The following is a 15,598-nucleotide window of genomic DNA, read 5'->3' as shown; positions in this document are numbered from 1 at the left end:
TTTTTTTTTTTTTTTACAACATAAAAAGCGTTTGATCTGCTAATAGCGGCATAAGAACAGCATTATACTGGCATTTGCTTCAATTTAAGTGTATATATGTGTAAAATTATTTTATCTCTACAATTTACGAGCACTTATTATTTAGGTGATTTGTGTTTTAACAGTAGTATCGATGTTTCACTTTTAAAATAAATGAAACTAGAGAATAAATAATTTTTTGAGAAATTACATTTTCCAAACACATCAACCCATTTAATAATCCACTTAATATGGGTAAATCTCCCAATCTTAAAACAGTTAAAAGCCTAAAATGTAAAACCTAACATGCAAAAAAAAAAAAAAAGCTAACCAGCCGTCACTTTCTCCACTTCTTGCATCTAACGGAAACTTTTCTCCTTCATCTTCTTGGGCATTTTCTCAACTACCAAACAGACAAAATCTAAACCCCTTTCTTCGAACACACCACAAAACCTCACTCACTCACACAGAAAGAAGGAAATCATAGAATGAAAATCGTTGGCAAATCATTGGACTATGATTCGGATTCCATGACGTCAAAAGCGACATTGGAGGGATCCAAAACGTCGTGCTCTGATTCAGACACTCAAATCTGCTTACGAATCTGTAATTACTCTATATTTTTCTTAATTTTTTTACTAATCCTATGTTTGGTTGCCGAGAAAATTTAGGGGAAATGGAAAAATCGTTAGATTAGGTTTTGTTTGGCGGTTGTGTATTTGCTATTATGCTCTGTTTTAGGGCACAATTTGTACTGAGGAAAACTATTTTCTGGGAAAATTTGAAATTGTTTTGATTGAAAATTTTACGTGGTTTGCACATTTTAGATCAAGATAGATAGATTTGAGAATATTTCCTCAATTCTTATGATATAGTTTTTTTAACTTATGCTCTGTTTGGTTGCCAAGAAGAGTTAGGAGAAAAGAAAATCTGCAAGTTAGATTCAGTTTCGGTGTTCTTATTTTTGTTCTACTAGCTTTGGTTGTTTTGAGAGAAAGGTGAATTAGTTTTGCCTAGAAAAAAAAAACTCATATGATTTGTGTAGTACTGAGAAATTTTATAATATGAATTTTATAATTGCTTAAATGGGTGGGTAGTGGATTATTTAAATTTTTTTAAATGGATAATAAATTGTTAATTATAGACCCGACTCATTTATGACCCAACCCAAAAGCTACCCATCCTGTCCAATTGCCACCCCTAGTTGTAGTATATTGTAGGTTTAATAACAATAATGCAATTGTTATAATGCATGTTTAATAGTTAATGTGATTGTTGTTTACTCAACTATAACTAATATAATGTTCTGATGCAGAATGAGAAGAATGCTAACAAAAAGCAAGGTGCTGGAGGTGGGATTGTTGCTACTACAAGTGCTGTTGCTGAAACTGAAACAATTGCAGGGGCTGGAGAAGCAAGGGTTGTTGGTGCAAGTTCTGGAGATTCAATGGTTGCTGCTACAAGTGTTGGAGATTCAATGGTTGCTGCAAGTTCTGGAGATTCAACGGTTTCTGCTACAAGTGTTGGAGATTCAACAGTTGGTGATGGTACTAACAGTCAATGTGTGGTGGTGCCGGAAAAGGCCATTCAAAGGGTGCAGTCCAAGGAGAAGAAGAAGAAGAAGAAGAAACCTTAATTTGAGCACATATAACTAGGCATTAACAATAATATGTTTTATGTAATCCACATACATTTGGTAGTGATAATTCTGGAGCTTTAAGTGATATAGATTCTGTAACTAAAGATAATTCTAGAATTATTTTTTTGTCCTGAATATAATTCTGCAGCTTTATGTGCTGCTTGTTTGCAAATTGCATATTTAGGTTATATATCTGCCTATTGCTAGAGTGAAATACATCAATAGCATGGGCAACTCTTATGGGAATGCCTATTTTGTTAGACTTGAAAATATAAGTCATTGCAGAGTGAAATACTTATTATGTCAAAGCTTGATAAAGAATTTTTTAGAAACAATTCTGGAATTTAGATTATGTACAGTGTTGTTGTTGTTTGCCTTAATAACTGGGATTTAGATTATATAAAATGCAGCTGTGTGTTGTTTACCTACCTTAATCATTGGTGGTGTTGTTGATATAGATTTTGTAGGTGGTGGTAACCAATGTTTATCAAAGTTAATAATAAGCTAAATTGTCTGGTAAACCAAAAGCTAACATAAAAAGGTTACATTTTTTTTATACACCAAAAGATAACTTAAAGCTACATTTTCTGAGACACTCGTACATTACTATCATTGACATCAATATCCAAAGAGTTACATCAAGGTAGCATCATATAGGCTGCTTTTGTTTTGTCAGCATACATAAACACACCAAAACAAACTACAAAAAAAATCCAAGACCCTATTGATGCTAGCTTCAGTTTCTTCACAACTCCTTTGTATAGAGCTTCAATTTATCTCATTGCTTCATATTTTACATCTTCATCCTTCTTCATCGCTTCTAACCTCGCTTCTTCTCTCACAAACCTTTCATCAAGTAAGTAATTTATCTCGGAATCTTCATCAAAGAGGTATGTCCGTGGAATCTTCATCTAGTCGTGAGATCTCCACAAAGAGGTATGTCCACAGAATCTTCACAAAGAGGTATGTCCACGGAATCTTCATCAAGTAAGTTACTCCAATCTCTCTTCAAGTCGTGAGATCTCTGCCCTAGATCATTTTATGGATTTTAGCTCCTTGGAAATAACTTTGACCGCCTGTTTACCTGTTTTGGATCCTTGTCCCCCCACAGAATTAAAAGTACAAATTTCCAAAGTACAACAATCTATTTTGGCAGCTCAGGTTAGCATCTTCATCTGAGCACTGCTATCATTAGTGTTCATAATTTTGACATATGATATATCCATCTCTACTTAGGAATCTTTTGAAACAATGCAAGCAAACATGTTTATTGCTTTAGATAAGCTGTTTGCTCTACACAATGCCAAGCTGCTTGAATGGCGATAAATTAAAGCTTTCTTTGTGTATTATCTATCAATCTTTATGATCTACATTTTCACTAGCACAAAGCAAAGGCCAAATTTGCCAAATAACACAATTTTAGCAAAATTTTAGGAAAAAAATCACCCCAATAAAGTTATTTAGTTATGTAGCACATTTTTGGAACTTGAATTCCAACTCAAAATGGAGTTTGGCAAACTCAAAGTTCCAAGTAGTATGAGTTCGATTGCTTGGCGCACTATGCGAGTTGCTTGGAACTCGAGTTTGACATACAAAATCGAGTTCTAAAAATGTGCTGCATAACTAAATAACTTTGTCTGGATGCATTTCTCCTAAAATTTTGTTAAAATTGTGTTATTTGGAAAATTTGGCCCAAAGCAAACACGCAAAGTCAAAACTTGGCTATATAACTGTATCTCTACTAGTCTTATACCTTTTTTTTATTTGGAAACCAATATTACCTTAAAATTAACTAATTTTTATTTTTTAAGGGCTTTGTGCTACAATCGTCATAGAAATTGACAAGTGATAATATCAAATGAAAATCATGGATAATAAATTTGTTCAGGTCACTCTTTGTGCTTATTGCCTTAGTTCAAATTATTCATGACATATGCACATACATGTATGTTGAAATGAAGAATCATGACCTGAGAAAACACGAAATCATTGCTCCACACAAACTGGAAATGAGGGAGAGACCAAGTTCAAGTTTTCAATTTGGGTAATTTCAATCTAAGTGTTTTTTAGGACTGGGATATGGAATTGAGGGAGTGAGCCAAGAAGATGAGAGGGACTGAAGGAATCGAGAGACTGGAGAGGAACTAATAAATTACTACTTCTGTAGCAGATGAAAGCAAGAGATTGACAAATGAGGGTCAAATGATGTTTTAAGAGATTAAGATGTGGGTCATTCAGTCATTTGATTATTGTAGTGAGTCTAAATTAGCTAACTAAATGGTGGGATGTAAATTTTGCAGAAATAATAGTTTAGGGGGATTAAGTATAAATTCTCATTGTTGTGTAACCATCATACTTGTGATGCACCAACACTTGTTGTACTTGGTGTAGGTGTCTGCTGAAGTTCTGACCATTGATAAGATAATGTATCCCACATTATAACAAACAAGACAATATATACATATGCATCAAGAAATTAAACATAACATAGAGAACAAAACTTTTACACTCAAATTCAACCAAATCTCAGCATCATCATCATCACAAACACAAATACAAACATAATCGCTACAACAATCCCTTTTTCCCAACCATAGAAAAGTGGAAGTGAAAAGTGGTATAATTAGTGAAGCAAAGTTTGTGTAATATCACCAGTATTAATAGAACTTTCTTTCATTAAGAATTTCTTTTGTGTATTTTGCTTGAATGTTGTGAGGTTTTTTTTTTTTTTTTTTTTTTTTTTTTTTTTTTTTTTTTTTTTTTTTTTTTTTTTTAGTGTTGGGAAACTAATTATAAATTATTTGATAAGATATTTTTCTTCCAAAGTTTAAAATTTATTATTTTGAAAATTTTCTGTACTAAAAATTCTCAACAAATTTCTCATCAAGTTTCAATGGCTGCTACCCAATCCCAAAATTCAAATGCTACCGTACTTCATGGCTCAACAAATTATTGTCCTACCTTTGGGGAGAATTTCCTCACTTATTCTAATGACTCCAAGGTATATGTCTCCCACCTCACATTTCAAACCATATAATAACACTATTTTTCTAATATAATAAATTCATTCATTTCATATTCTATATTCAAATCTCCTAGCCTTATATATCATCATTAAATGACAATTACCAATTAACTTAATTAATAAAATCTCTAATGGTTGAATAAGAGATTTAGGATTCAATTCCAATTTACACTAAAAACCGATTGATATCTTAGTCTGATATTTTTTTTAAAAAAAAAGGTTATATATTCTTAGCAATAAACCATCTTTTGGTTGGTTTTGTTTTTATTTACTTTAATTTTAAGGGTGTTCTCAATTTGAATTCACAATTCAGTTAAAAAAACAAGGATGTGTATTCCAATTAAAATAACAAGAATTAATTTTTGAAATGGAAGGTAGCGCCAATCCCAAAAGCTTAAGGTGGTAAAAAAGTATAAATTTAAGAATGGGAGGTAGCACCAACTTCATTCAATATCTCTTTTATTAGATGTGAATTTTGACAAATTCACCATTAGATTACATTTTTTTCATATATTTTCCATGCTTGCAAAAATTTCAAAAGATAAAAAATTAATAACTATGTCATTAAATGATCGTTTAAATTGCAAATTATTGTTGTATAAAATTATACATAAAAAGTAAGTTTATAGATCATATAGTAAATAACATCCAATTGGCGTAAAAATTGACATGTGTATTAAAAGTGTAAAAAACATGTAATCCAACGATTAAAATTTCAAAATATATAGCAATGTTAATTTCTTTTAGTGAAGTTGTAGCCTTAAACAATTAAGTTGGTAGCCAAATTTTGTCATAAATTTAATCACCAACCATTGTTTGGATTGGTTGAAAATAGAGAGGATGGAAAAGATAGAGAAGAAAATCGAGGAGAAAATTCCATCTGCCCTTATTTGGTTGAGTTTAAAACAGGGAGGAAAGAAAATGGTGGCACCTGGTAATTTTAATCCAGGCCCACCAAAATGTATTGCTCCGAATTGGAGAGAAAACGTAGAAAATGAGAGAAGAAACCCAAATGGTAAAGTGAAATATCCTAAGAAAAAAAAAGTAGATGGAAATGGAATAATTGAATAAATTAATGTGATTTGGTCATTAAAACCTAACACCAAATTTGGGAGAATGATACCACTGACAAGACAGTAAAATGGAAATACAGGTTGCAATCAGTGAACGATAATATTTAGCCATAATGATTTAATTCCAAAGAACATAAATTTCTTTAGCATCCCTTGACATCCACCCTCTGAATTTCCATGTAACTGACAAGAGAAAGTGAATAAGAAAGCGTTCTCCATGCATCAAGAAAATGAGATCCCAAATGTTGAATAAGTATTCAACTCAAACGAATATTATGAAAATGGTTCTCAAACCACAAACCTGCCTAAGCAGCACCAACAGATGAAACTAAAACCCAGATATCCACTAAATTTATAGCTCTTAGGCAACAAAAGAAGAACCGTGAAAGCACATGTTTGGATAAAAATAGAAAGAAAGATATGTGCACCACGCACTTTGAGGATTGTGTAATTTATCGTGATTATCCATGGACAACCCCTACATGAAAAATGCTCAGAGTTCTTCGTGACCAGTCACTCAGTGACTTCCATCTTCTTCTTCACAGAACTTGGTGTACTTATCTGCATCCATCAAGCTGTTCAATTCACCACTGTTGCTCACCTCAACCTTAATTATCCATCCTTTGTCATATGGGCTTGAGTTAATCTACATCAAGATAGCTACATCAGAAATAAGCATAAACGAAATGAAGGAAGAAACATATTCTTGATGGCAAAAAAGACGTCAAACTTCACCAATTAAAGGAAATTGGAAATGTGAATGAATTTTTTAACACAATGAAGATGTTTAACCTACATTTTCAGAGACCTATAAATTTATTCAGATGGCTACCAGTATCAACCTTAAGCTCAATAAGTTTAGTAGCGTGAGAGTTGCCCTTATGGTCTATTCTGCTCTTGATTTTTCCAAATATTGGCTACTCGGGGACATTGCCTAAAACCTTGCATACTAGGACTAGAAGGAACTATATATAACTATAGGCCATTTAAGGTAAGGTGAAATAGAAAAGGAGGATTTTTTTGGGGGAGGCAATTAAAAAATAATATATAAAAGAAGAGAAGAAGAACGAAACTTGACTCAGAAGCCCTACCCAAAAGAGAGGGAAAGAAGTACCATGCAACAGTTGACAAAGAGAGCCATGGAGACAAGTCATGCAGGGCAAGATGAAGACAAAATGAGCAATGGTAAATTGCCTTCAGGTTGCAAGCACACAAGTCAGGAGGCAAAATTTGGTCACGGTCAGACCTCTCTGAATCCAGAGCATTCAAACAAACAGAGACAAAGATTGAGCCTCACACAAGTTTCATTGAAGCATTTATGTCAAGAGATGAAGATTGGACCCAGTTCAAATCACTTCATAACAACTCCCACCCCCCAGCCCCCTCTCCCCTTACCCCCAAAAATAGCTTAAGTGCATTAGCTTAAAATTCAATTTTGAAATGTGAAAACCAGATTTTTTTTAGAATATCGTCTATCAAAACAACTTTTAGCAAGTTCTTAGATTATGAAAGGGCCACACAAGATATTTTATCAGAACCATGAAATTAACTGCTAGTAATCTTTCACAAGAGCATTTGAGGAAACCAGAAATGAAAAGAAGAAAACTTAATTGTAAGATTAGTAACATTTTAAGGGCAGTGATACCTAGCACAAGCATGGAGAAAATTAGTGTTAAACCTACCACAAGCATTTGCACCCAGTGGTACCTCTTCCCCTTGATGGGAGAGCCATGGATAAGAGGAGGGTTTTGATAAATAGAAGATAGGTGTTGGATTGAGCTACTTGCATTGAATATATATATATATATATATATATAGAGAGAGAGAGAGAGAGAGAGAGTAACAGGCCTTCAGAAAGCTTGGGCTTGAAGCCGAGATAAATAAAGATGGCTGGGTTTCAAAGTTTCAACACATGCTAAGAAATGAAGAACCTCCAAAAGGTTAAAAGATGAGAGAGAGATAAAGAGAGTCAGCTTTATGTGGCTAGTAAAGCTTCATGACTGACTCTACAATCTTTGATTTGGGGAAAAAAAAAAGCTCAAGAACACTTGTGCTTGGAATCTCATGTGCAATAAACGAACATACCATCAGGTATCACATCCTTAACAAATGCAAAAGCAAGTTCAGATTGGCTGGCAATGTACTGAAACTCTAGCGTAGCTTCTAGATGATTGACAACATTGAGACATTCAGTTTCAGTGAACCATTAAAAAGAAAATATAGTTATCTTTTCTCAACTGTTCCAATCTATGAATTTACTTGAGTTGATCCAGACCAAAAGAGACACTACATAACATAAGGCACCGAAACTCAAATTAGAAAAGGACACTCACCAGACCAGGGGAGGTATTGAGCTCTTCGTTTACTTCAACTACTTTCCCTGAAACGGGAGAATTAATATCACTAGTAGCCTTAACACTTTCAACCGCACCAAAGCTGCTGCCATGTGATACAGGAGCCCCCACCTCTGGTAATTCAACATAGACAACATCTCCTAAATGATCCTGAGCATGGTCAGTTATACCAACGGTGGCAGAATTCCCCTCAACTTTCACCCACTCATGAGAGTCCAGATACTTAAGATCCTTCACAACTGCATGTAAATTGGAGAAGAAATGTATAAGCACAATAGGCAGGACAATTTTCTACAAATCCAAGAAAGATCTGATCTCCACAATTTCCAAAATCAATATTAACTAAAGTGATTCTATATCTAGAAATGAAAAGATTTTGCTGAATAATACAAAATCAATGAACTAAATTACCATTTATAGGGGAGAACTATCTTTATTCTATATGGATATATCAATTAGGAAATTTGATTGGACAACTTTATATGAGAAAGTAAAACTTCGATAAAAGAATTGAGAGAGAGAGAGAGAGAGAGAGAGAGAGAGGGTGAGCGAGCAGAGCAATGCTCTGACAAATCAAGAACGTTGCTTATTGAGCTTGCAGAAGCATTCAAAATCCTTTTTCATTTTCTTTACAATATTCTTGACACCCCACATGCTGTTTGGTTGTCATAAATAATAGTAGTTTGTGGTAACATTATCATTAAATAAGCTGCTTTTTCATGAGTAAATACTCGAATCGAGATGGAGTGATCCTTGAAATCAGTATGACCACCATAAAAAAATAACAGCCTATTGGCTGTACATAACTTTGTACAAACTCTTTCGTGTGCAAATGATGAACCATAGTACTAGCATACCGTTCAAACTGAGCATAATGTATTAATAAAATTAAAAAGAGGACAACTTTTAATTTTATTGATTTTTTTTGATAGGTAATTAGAAAACTTATATTAAAGAGGAAAAAAAAGAAAAGAGAAGTACAAGATGTTCATGATGATGAACAACAACACAACACAACAGCAATAAAACAGCAACACAGCACAACACTACACAACACAATAGCAAGAGAGAAGTCAGGAAACTAAGCTAAGGGAAGGCATAAACTCAGAGAGGGAAGAACACTCAGTAAAACCCCAACACTGAGACCACTCCATTAGACTGCGTTGGCATAAAATCTTTAACTCCTCCAATGTTTTCTCTTTATCTTCAAAAGATCGACGATTTCGCTCCAGCCACACAATCCACATTAAGCACCCTGGAACCAAGTTCCAAATTTCCGAATTATGCTTCCCAAGCCATTGATGCCAACTAGATAACAAACCCACCACCGAACCCGGCATAACCCAATGAATACCAAAAGCCTGAAGCATGAAAGCCCATAGGGAATGTATAATAGGACAATGAAGAAGAAGGTGGTCTACCGACTCTCCATCAGAGCAACACATACAACACCAATTAGCTAGAGGACGACCCTTAAGCATTAGGTTATCCAAAGTGAGGATCCGACCATGGGCAGCAGTCCAAAGAAAAAAAGCCACGCGCTTAGGAATCTTTGGTTTCCAAACACCCTTCCAAGGAAATAAAGAATTCGAGGCACCCCGAATCTCATGGTAGTAAGATCGGGTGTCGAACTTCCCATCCCCTTTCAGCCCCCAGCAAAGAGTATCTCTCCTATCACCTCGAGGAATACGAGGATGGATAAGCTGAAAAAGAGAGTAAGAAGCAGCCAACTCCCAATCTTCAAACGCTCTATAAAACCTTAAATTCCACACTCTAACAGAACCCCCTTCTGGAGCCCACAAAACCTCAGAGATGCAAGCATCCTTAACTGCTGAACATGCATAAAGCACAGGATAGCGATCTTTTAAAGAATTCTCACCAATCCACCTATCATGCCAAAAGCGGATACGAGTACCATTTTAATTTTATTGATAACTGATAAGTTACACAAATTCAGTGGGTCTACTCTTAAACCCACAACCTTAACCTCCGTCATGACCTTACAAGGGGAGGAGGTGTCATTTGGGCTAAAGTTCTTTGGGCCAAAAGAAAATATGACACCTACTTTAGTGCAGGAAAAAATAATTACGTTTTGAGAATAGCTGAAAGTATACAATAAAAAAAAAAAAAAATGCTGCAAGTTCCACTTTTTCTTGGTGAGGACCATTTAGATTTAGAGGAACAGAGGAATCGGTGAAAGAGTTGAAATGGGGCAAAGCTTATTATCAGAAAAATTACAGTTTTTCAGTTTTCACAACAATTTGTACAGGAAATTTCAACTATGATTTTAATATAGATGATCATAACAACAACAACAATAATAGGAAGATTATAACAATATGCAAACATATAGTTCTGTTCACTGTTTGTGCGACAAAATCTATCAAGTACAATGCATGCCAATAGAAAATCATTCATTACTAATAAACAAAAAATGTATTGATTACGAAAATATTATTTAAGATGAAGATTTCAGATTTATTACATCATTTTGGACACCCTTTAATGTTGAAACTTATTAAAAACTAGTCAATATATTTCTCCACAGACAAGCCAAGTTAACTTTCTGAATTTGGTAGTATTTCATAATCATCCTCCTCTTTTCTTACAAAAATAGTGTGCGGAACCCTAAAATATTGTCCATATCAATTGTTAATAAACAATAACCCAATAAAGTGCATTACTTGAAGTTGAAGGTAATTAAAATTATTTGATTTGAAATCCCATTCCATTTCTTGGTAGTCATATTATACAAGATTCTAAGCCAACCAAACTTGTCAACTGGCTTTTATATGAATAAAAGGATATCTATGCCGGAAATAAAGATTGCAGCTTAAATTCTGTCTGGAAAATCTCACCATTCAACAATGGTAAAGAGTAAACAATTGCCTCATTAACGACAAATAAAACTCTCTTATAAGTTCTAATGGTACACCTAAAGGTTATTCTATGTGCTTCTCTATTCTTGTACTGGTCTATGATTGTGAATGTGAAATCATGCAACAATGTGAAAATGACCAGAATGCATTAATTTGTCACAAATTGTAAGTCCAAATAACTCCATATTGGAACCACAGTGTCCACCACTGTAGCACAGATCATCGTCCAAACTGACAGCAACTACTTCAAAACAATCAGACTTGGGTTTGAATTTTCAACAAATTATAAGTGACAGACAACGGTTTAGATTTCATTTTCATTAATATAGATATATATATATAGAAATAATTGGCCTAACATTAATCACAATTCCAGCACAACAAAAAACTGACCACACTATAAAAAGTATAGCTTTCAGAGAGAGAGAGAGAGTATATTGATATATGAATGCCAAGATTCAAGATCACATTGATCTCTGCAGTAATTAAGTCCAAAACGTTGAAAATATGAGACCAATGACAACGACAAACAAACCCCATTTCCAAAAACCAATCTTCTGATCAAAGAATCATAGATCAACCATTTTAACTAACACACACATAAACGAGAGATCCAAATCCACATCTGCCTTTATGATTGATACATACATATAAAAGGCAAATAAAGAATAACCCATCAAAGTAAAGTCTGATATATACCAGAAGCAAAGCCTCTGTGGAACACTGAGATCCTGAGGTATGAGGCAGCCCTTGAAGCCCACAACAACCTTGAAGCCATGTTTGAAACTTTGAAGTTTGAACCCAAAAACACAAAACCCTGCTTTTTCTCTCTCTCCCTCAACAAACGCAGACACACAGTCACACACTACACTAACTTTTTTGTTTCTCTTATAATAATACTTGGTGGGGTTTAAGGGGTTGGTGGGGGTGTTCCAAACTTCAACTCACTATTTTTTTTTTTTTTTTTTTTTTGTTTCTCTTTATATATTTTTGGTTGTTGGTATCTCAAATGATAACTAAAACATAGAAGGCCAAAATGTGGGACAAAATTGAGAATGGAAAATAGTTTAAGGTGGTGGGTCAATGTGTCAACAAACCCATTAGGCAGAAGTTGGTGAGTGGCCCTGTGGTGGCTTTTGATGGCGATGTCACGTGGTATAATCACAGTTTAATGGAATTTTCAAGGTACCTATGTTCTATTGAGCCAAGTTTTATAAGATAAGCAATTTCTCTATCATTTCATTTAGAGTTTTTTTTATATATAAAATTTAGAATTTTTTTTTTCCTTTTTTAAAGTTAGGTGCATTAGAATTTTAAAATTAAAACTATGACCTTTGTTATGTGATGATTGATTTTTTGTGTTTATAAATTGAATTAATTGAAAATTTATATTTAATGTGATTTTATTGGTTGAATCAATTGGAACTTGAATTTAAATATATTTTAAATATTACCTATTTTGTAAAATTTCAACATAAGATTTGGACCATTTTTCTTTGATTCTTCAATAAAATGGTTCCAAACTCTTCATAAAAAATATGAGATAAAACCCAAGGGCGGCCCAACATAATTTGGGGCCTAAGGCGAAAAATTTATGCGGGGCCTTTAATATATAAATATTAATTAAACATAATTATTTAATACTAATCAAATTAAGGTTAATTTGATACATTAAATACATAAATAATACCAACTAGACTAATGTTAATTTCATATAGAGAATTGAATATCATAGTTGAATTATAAATATTAATAATAAAAAAATAAAAATATATTGCGATTAAAAATAGATAATTTATTTTGGATATAAGACGATGCATAGTTCAATAAAGTTATAATCTAATTTTTAATTTTATATTTTGATTTTAAGAAAGAGAGATAGATAGATATTATTTGGTGTGTGGCTTTGTAAGATATTAGTTTACAAAAATCAAAGTCTCAAACTATTAGGGGAGATTAATCTATAATTGATGATTTAACACATTTGCAACATCTTTTTGAAATATTTTAGGGTTTCAATTGAGTTAAGGTTCTATTAGTCTCGTAATTTAAGAGTATTAATAGAAATGAAAAAGAAAAATGGGCTAATTAAAAGTACTATAAAATGTTTAAAATATAATGTGACATTATCTCTCATTGATGAACTTCATCAATTTAACTAATAAATGTTTATATCAATTTTTTGCGATTAATAATATGACAATTTGTAAGCCAATAATAAAATTTGTAGTATCCTTAACATCACTAATAAAAAAAATGTACAACCTTTAAAAAATATATATAGTTTTATAAATATTTGCGTTTTTAACTATGGAAAGTGTGGCCTTTTTTCCTAAAAAAATTTTTGTTTTTTGGTGGGGCCTTAGGCCTAGGCCTTAAGCCGGCCCTGAATTAGAACCAATATATCACTTTCCATACTAACTCTTTTGTTATTTGAAAAATCAATACTCATTTCAAAGGTAATTCCTAAATAATGTTCCTTCCAAGAGTTGAAGTGGAAAAACCAAAATGGAACTAAGAGAAAGAGAATAATTATTAATTCACTTTTTCCTTTAAATAGGAATGTTAATGAATAGAGTTAAAACTAATGCTAAATTCTCAAATTAGTTCATTATCTTACAGTTAGTATTAGACAATGATCAAGTTGGTCTCCAATCTAGGTCAAGTTGATCGCAACAAAGTGATAGATTATTGATTTGTTTCACAAGCTAAGCACATCCTTTATGCTAGACTCCATGGTTAAAAATATATATTTTTTATAATTTTTTTTAACAAATGTACATTATACATTTTTCATTATACTTATATAAAAATACTTTAATTTAACTGAAATTTTAATAGTCTTTATCAATATATATATATATATATATTTTTTTTTTTTGAGAAGAGTATTTATCAATATTTTAATTATTTATTATGTCAATTTTTTTTTTTATAAATAAATAAATTCACTAAAAGCAACAAAAGCACAGAAACTCTATAGTGGCAAACACATGGTACAAAAAGCACACATGTTTAGAGCATCCGTAGCAAATGTTGCAAAAATTATGCCATTTTACCACACCAAATACCTACTTTATTATTTTACCACATCATTTTACAACATCTCATTTATTAGATGTTTTATAATTCAATCCTATACATTAAAATAATATTTAGTACACATTAAAATAATATATTATCCCCTCCCCATTATCATCAACAACAACCCACACCGCAAATCAACTGCCACAGCCCACAACCACTGGCCACCCCCACAGATCAACCACCGACCACCAATATCAGCCACTGCTACAAAAAAAAAAAAAAAAAAAAAAAAAAAAAAAAACTCAAACAAACACTACAACCAATATCAGCCCCTACACCAAAAATTAAAACAAACAACCACCAAAAAAGAGAGAGATCAGCGAGAACGGAGCAACGTGACGATCGGCGATGACGATGGCGATGATCAGAGTGGCCTCGCCCATGCCGCTTGCGCCAAAATACCCATGAACACCAACCAATCTTAACACCAATTCAGCCCAAGCCAAAATACCCATCACCCGCAACCGATTCAACCCAAGCCCCAACCGATTCAAGCCACGACTCCACCACTGAAACACCAACTGCCACCGGAACTGAAACCCAAACGACTGAAGAGGGAGAGACAACTAAAACCCAAAACCGGTCTCAAACACAATCTCCACAATGACCAATACTTAAAACCGATCTCCACCGTGACCCAAACCCGATAGCCCCACAGCCCACCACCATTGCCACTGTCACCGCCCATAGCCCACAGCCCACCACCACCATCAAATCAACCCAAATTGCTGGAGCGTGGGTGAGATCGAGCGTGGCAGAGCGCGCTGTCGTCGTCGGAGTTACGTCGTCGTCGCTGTCGGTGAATATCCCGGACTGGTCGAAGAGAGAGGGAATTGGTACAGGGAGAAGAGAGAGGGAACCGGAGAGTGAGAGAGAAGAGAAAAGAAAAAATGAAGAGAGAGGAGAGAGAAAAGAGAATATAAAACAATATAATTTTTGCAACATTTATCCGTACCGTTGCAAATTTGTAACGGTACTGTAGCCATGTTGTATAATTTTTTAGATTTGGCACATCTCATAAAGCATCATTTTTGTGTTTGGTGTGGCAAATGTGCCAAATATTTGGCATTTGGCACATTTGCCACACCTGCTGTGGATGCTCTAACCAAAAACCTATCTAGCACGTAGTCACACTGGCTTGACCTCATCCAATCTCTAACAAAATTATAGATATATTTGTTTTTGAGAAAAAAATTATAGATATATTTTAAGGTAAATTTCACTAACATACTCTGAGGTTTGAGTTAATGTCAATCAAGTTCAAGACTTTTCAAAATTAGTCAATTTAGTCCCTAAAACCAACTTAGTTTCTAAAACAGTTAGTTATTTTTTCACAACTATTTTAGGGACTAAATTGGTTTTAGGGACCAAATTGGTTAGTTTTGAAAAGTTTTGGACTTAATTGGAATTAACCCAAACCTCAGGAGGTGTAAATGGAATTTACCCTATATTTTAAATTAGAGCACCAACGGCAAAAGTATATCTTCTCTGCAAGTTGCAACCAATACATAAAAGGACACCCA

The 15,598-nt window shown here is 33.6% G+C and overlaps 1 protein-coding gene and 1 long non-coding RNA gene across 2 annotated transcripts; one reads left to right on the top strand and one right to left on the bottom strand.

Moving 5' to 3' along the window:
- The first annotated feature begins 323 nt into the window (after positions 1–323).
- Positions 324–1,744, top strand: LOC115967244. The gene is made up of 2 exons (XR_004086408.1): positions 324–624; positions 1,334–1,744. It is a non-coding gene; the product is annotated as an uncharacterized LOC115967244 (long non-coding RNA).
- Positions 1,745–5,824: 4,080 nt separating this feature from the next.
- LOC115967243 (glycine cleavage system H protein 2, mitochondrial) lies at positions 5,825–11,928 on the bottom strand. The gene is made up of 3 exons (XM_031086306.1): positions 11,688–11,928; positions 8,089–8,348; positions 5,825–6,401 (listed from the first exon to the last, which is right to left on the bottom strand). Exons 1-3 carry the CDS (start codon positions 11,764–11,766, stop codon positions 6,273–6,275), a joined length of 468 nt encoding a protein of 155 aa, XP_030942166.1. The 5' UTR covers positions 11,767–11,928; the 3' UTR covers positions 5,825–6,272.
- Between the last annotated feature and the right edge of the window lie 3,670 nt (positions 11,929–15,598).

This window comes from Quercus lobata, chromosome 11, assembly GCF_001633185.2.
Source record: "Quercus lobata isolate SW786 chromosome 11, ValleyOak3.0 Primary Assembly, whole genome shotgun sequence".
In the NCBI taxonomy this organism is placed as follows: Eukaryota; Viridiplantae; Streptophyta; class Magnoliopsida; order Fagales; family Fagaceae; genus Quercus; species Quercus lobata.
The sequence above is the reverse complement of the archived record's forward strand: the minus strand, read 5'-3'. Positions and strand labels throughout refer to the sequence as shown.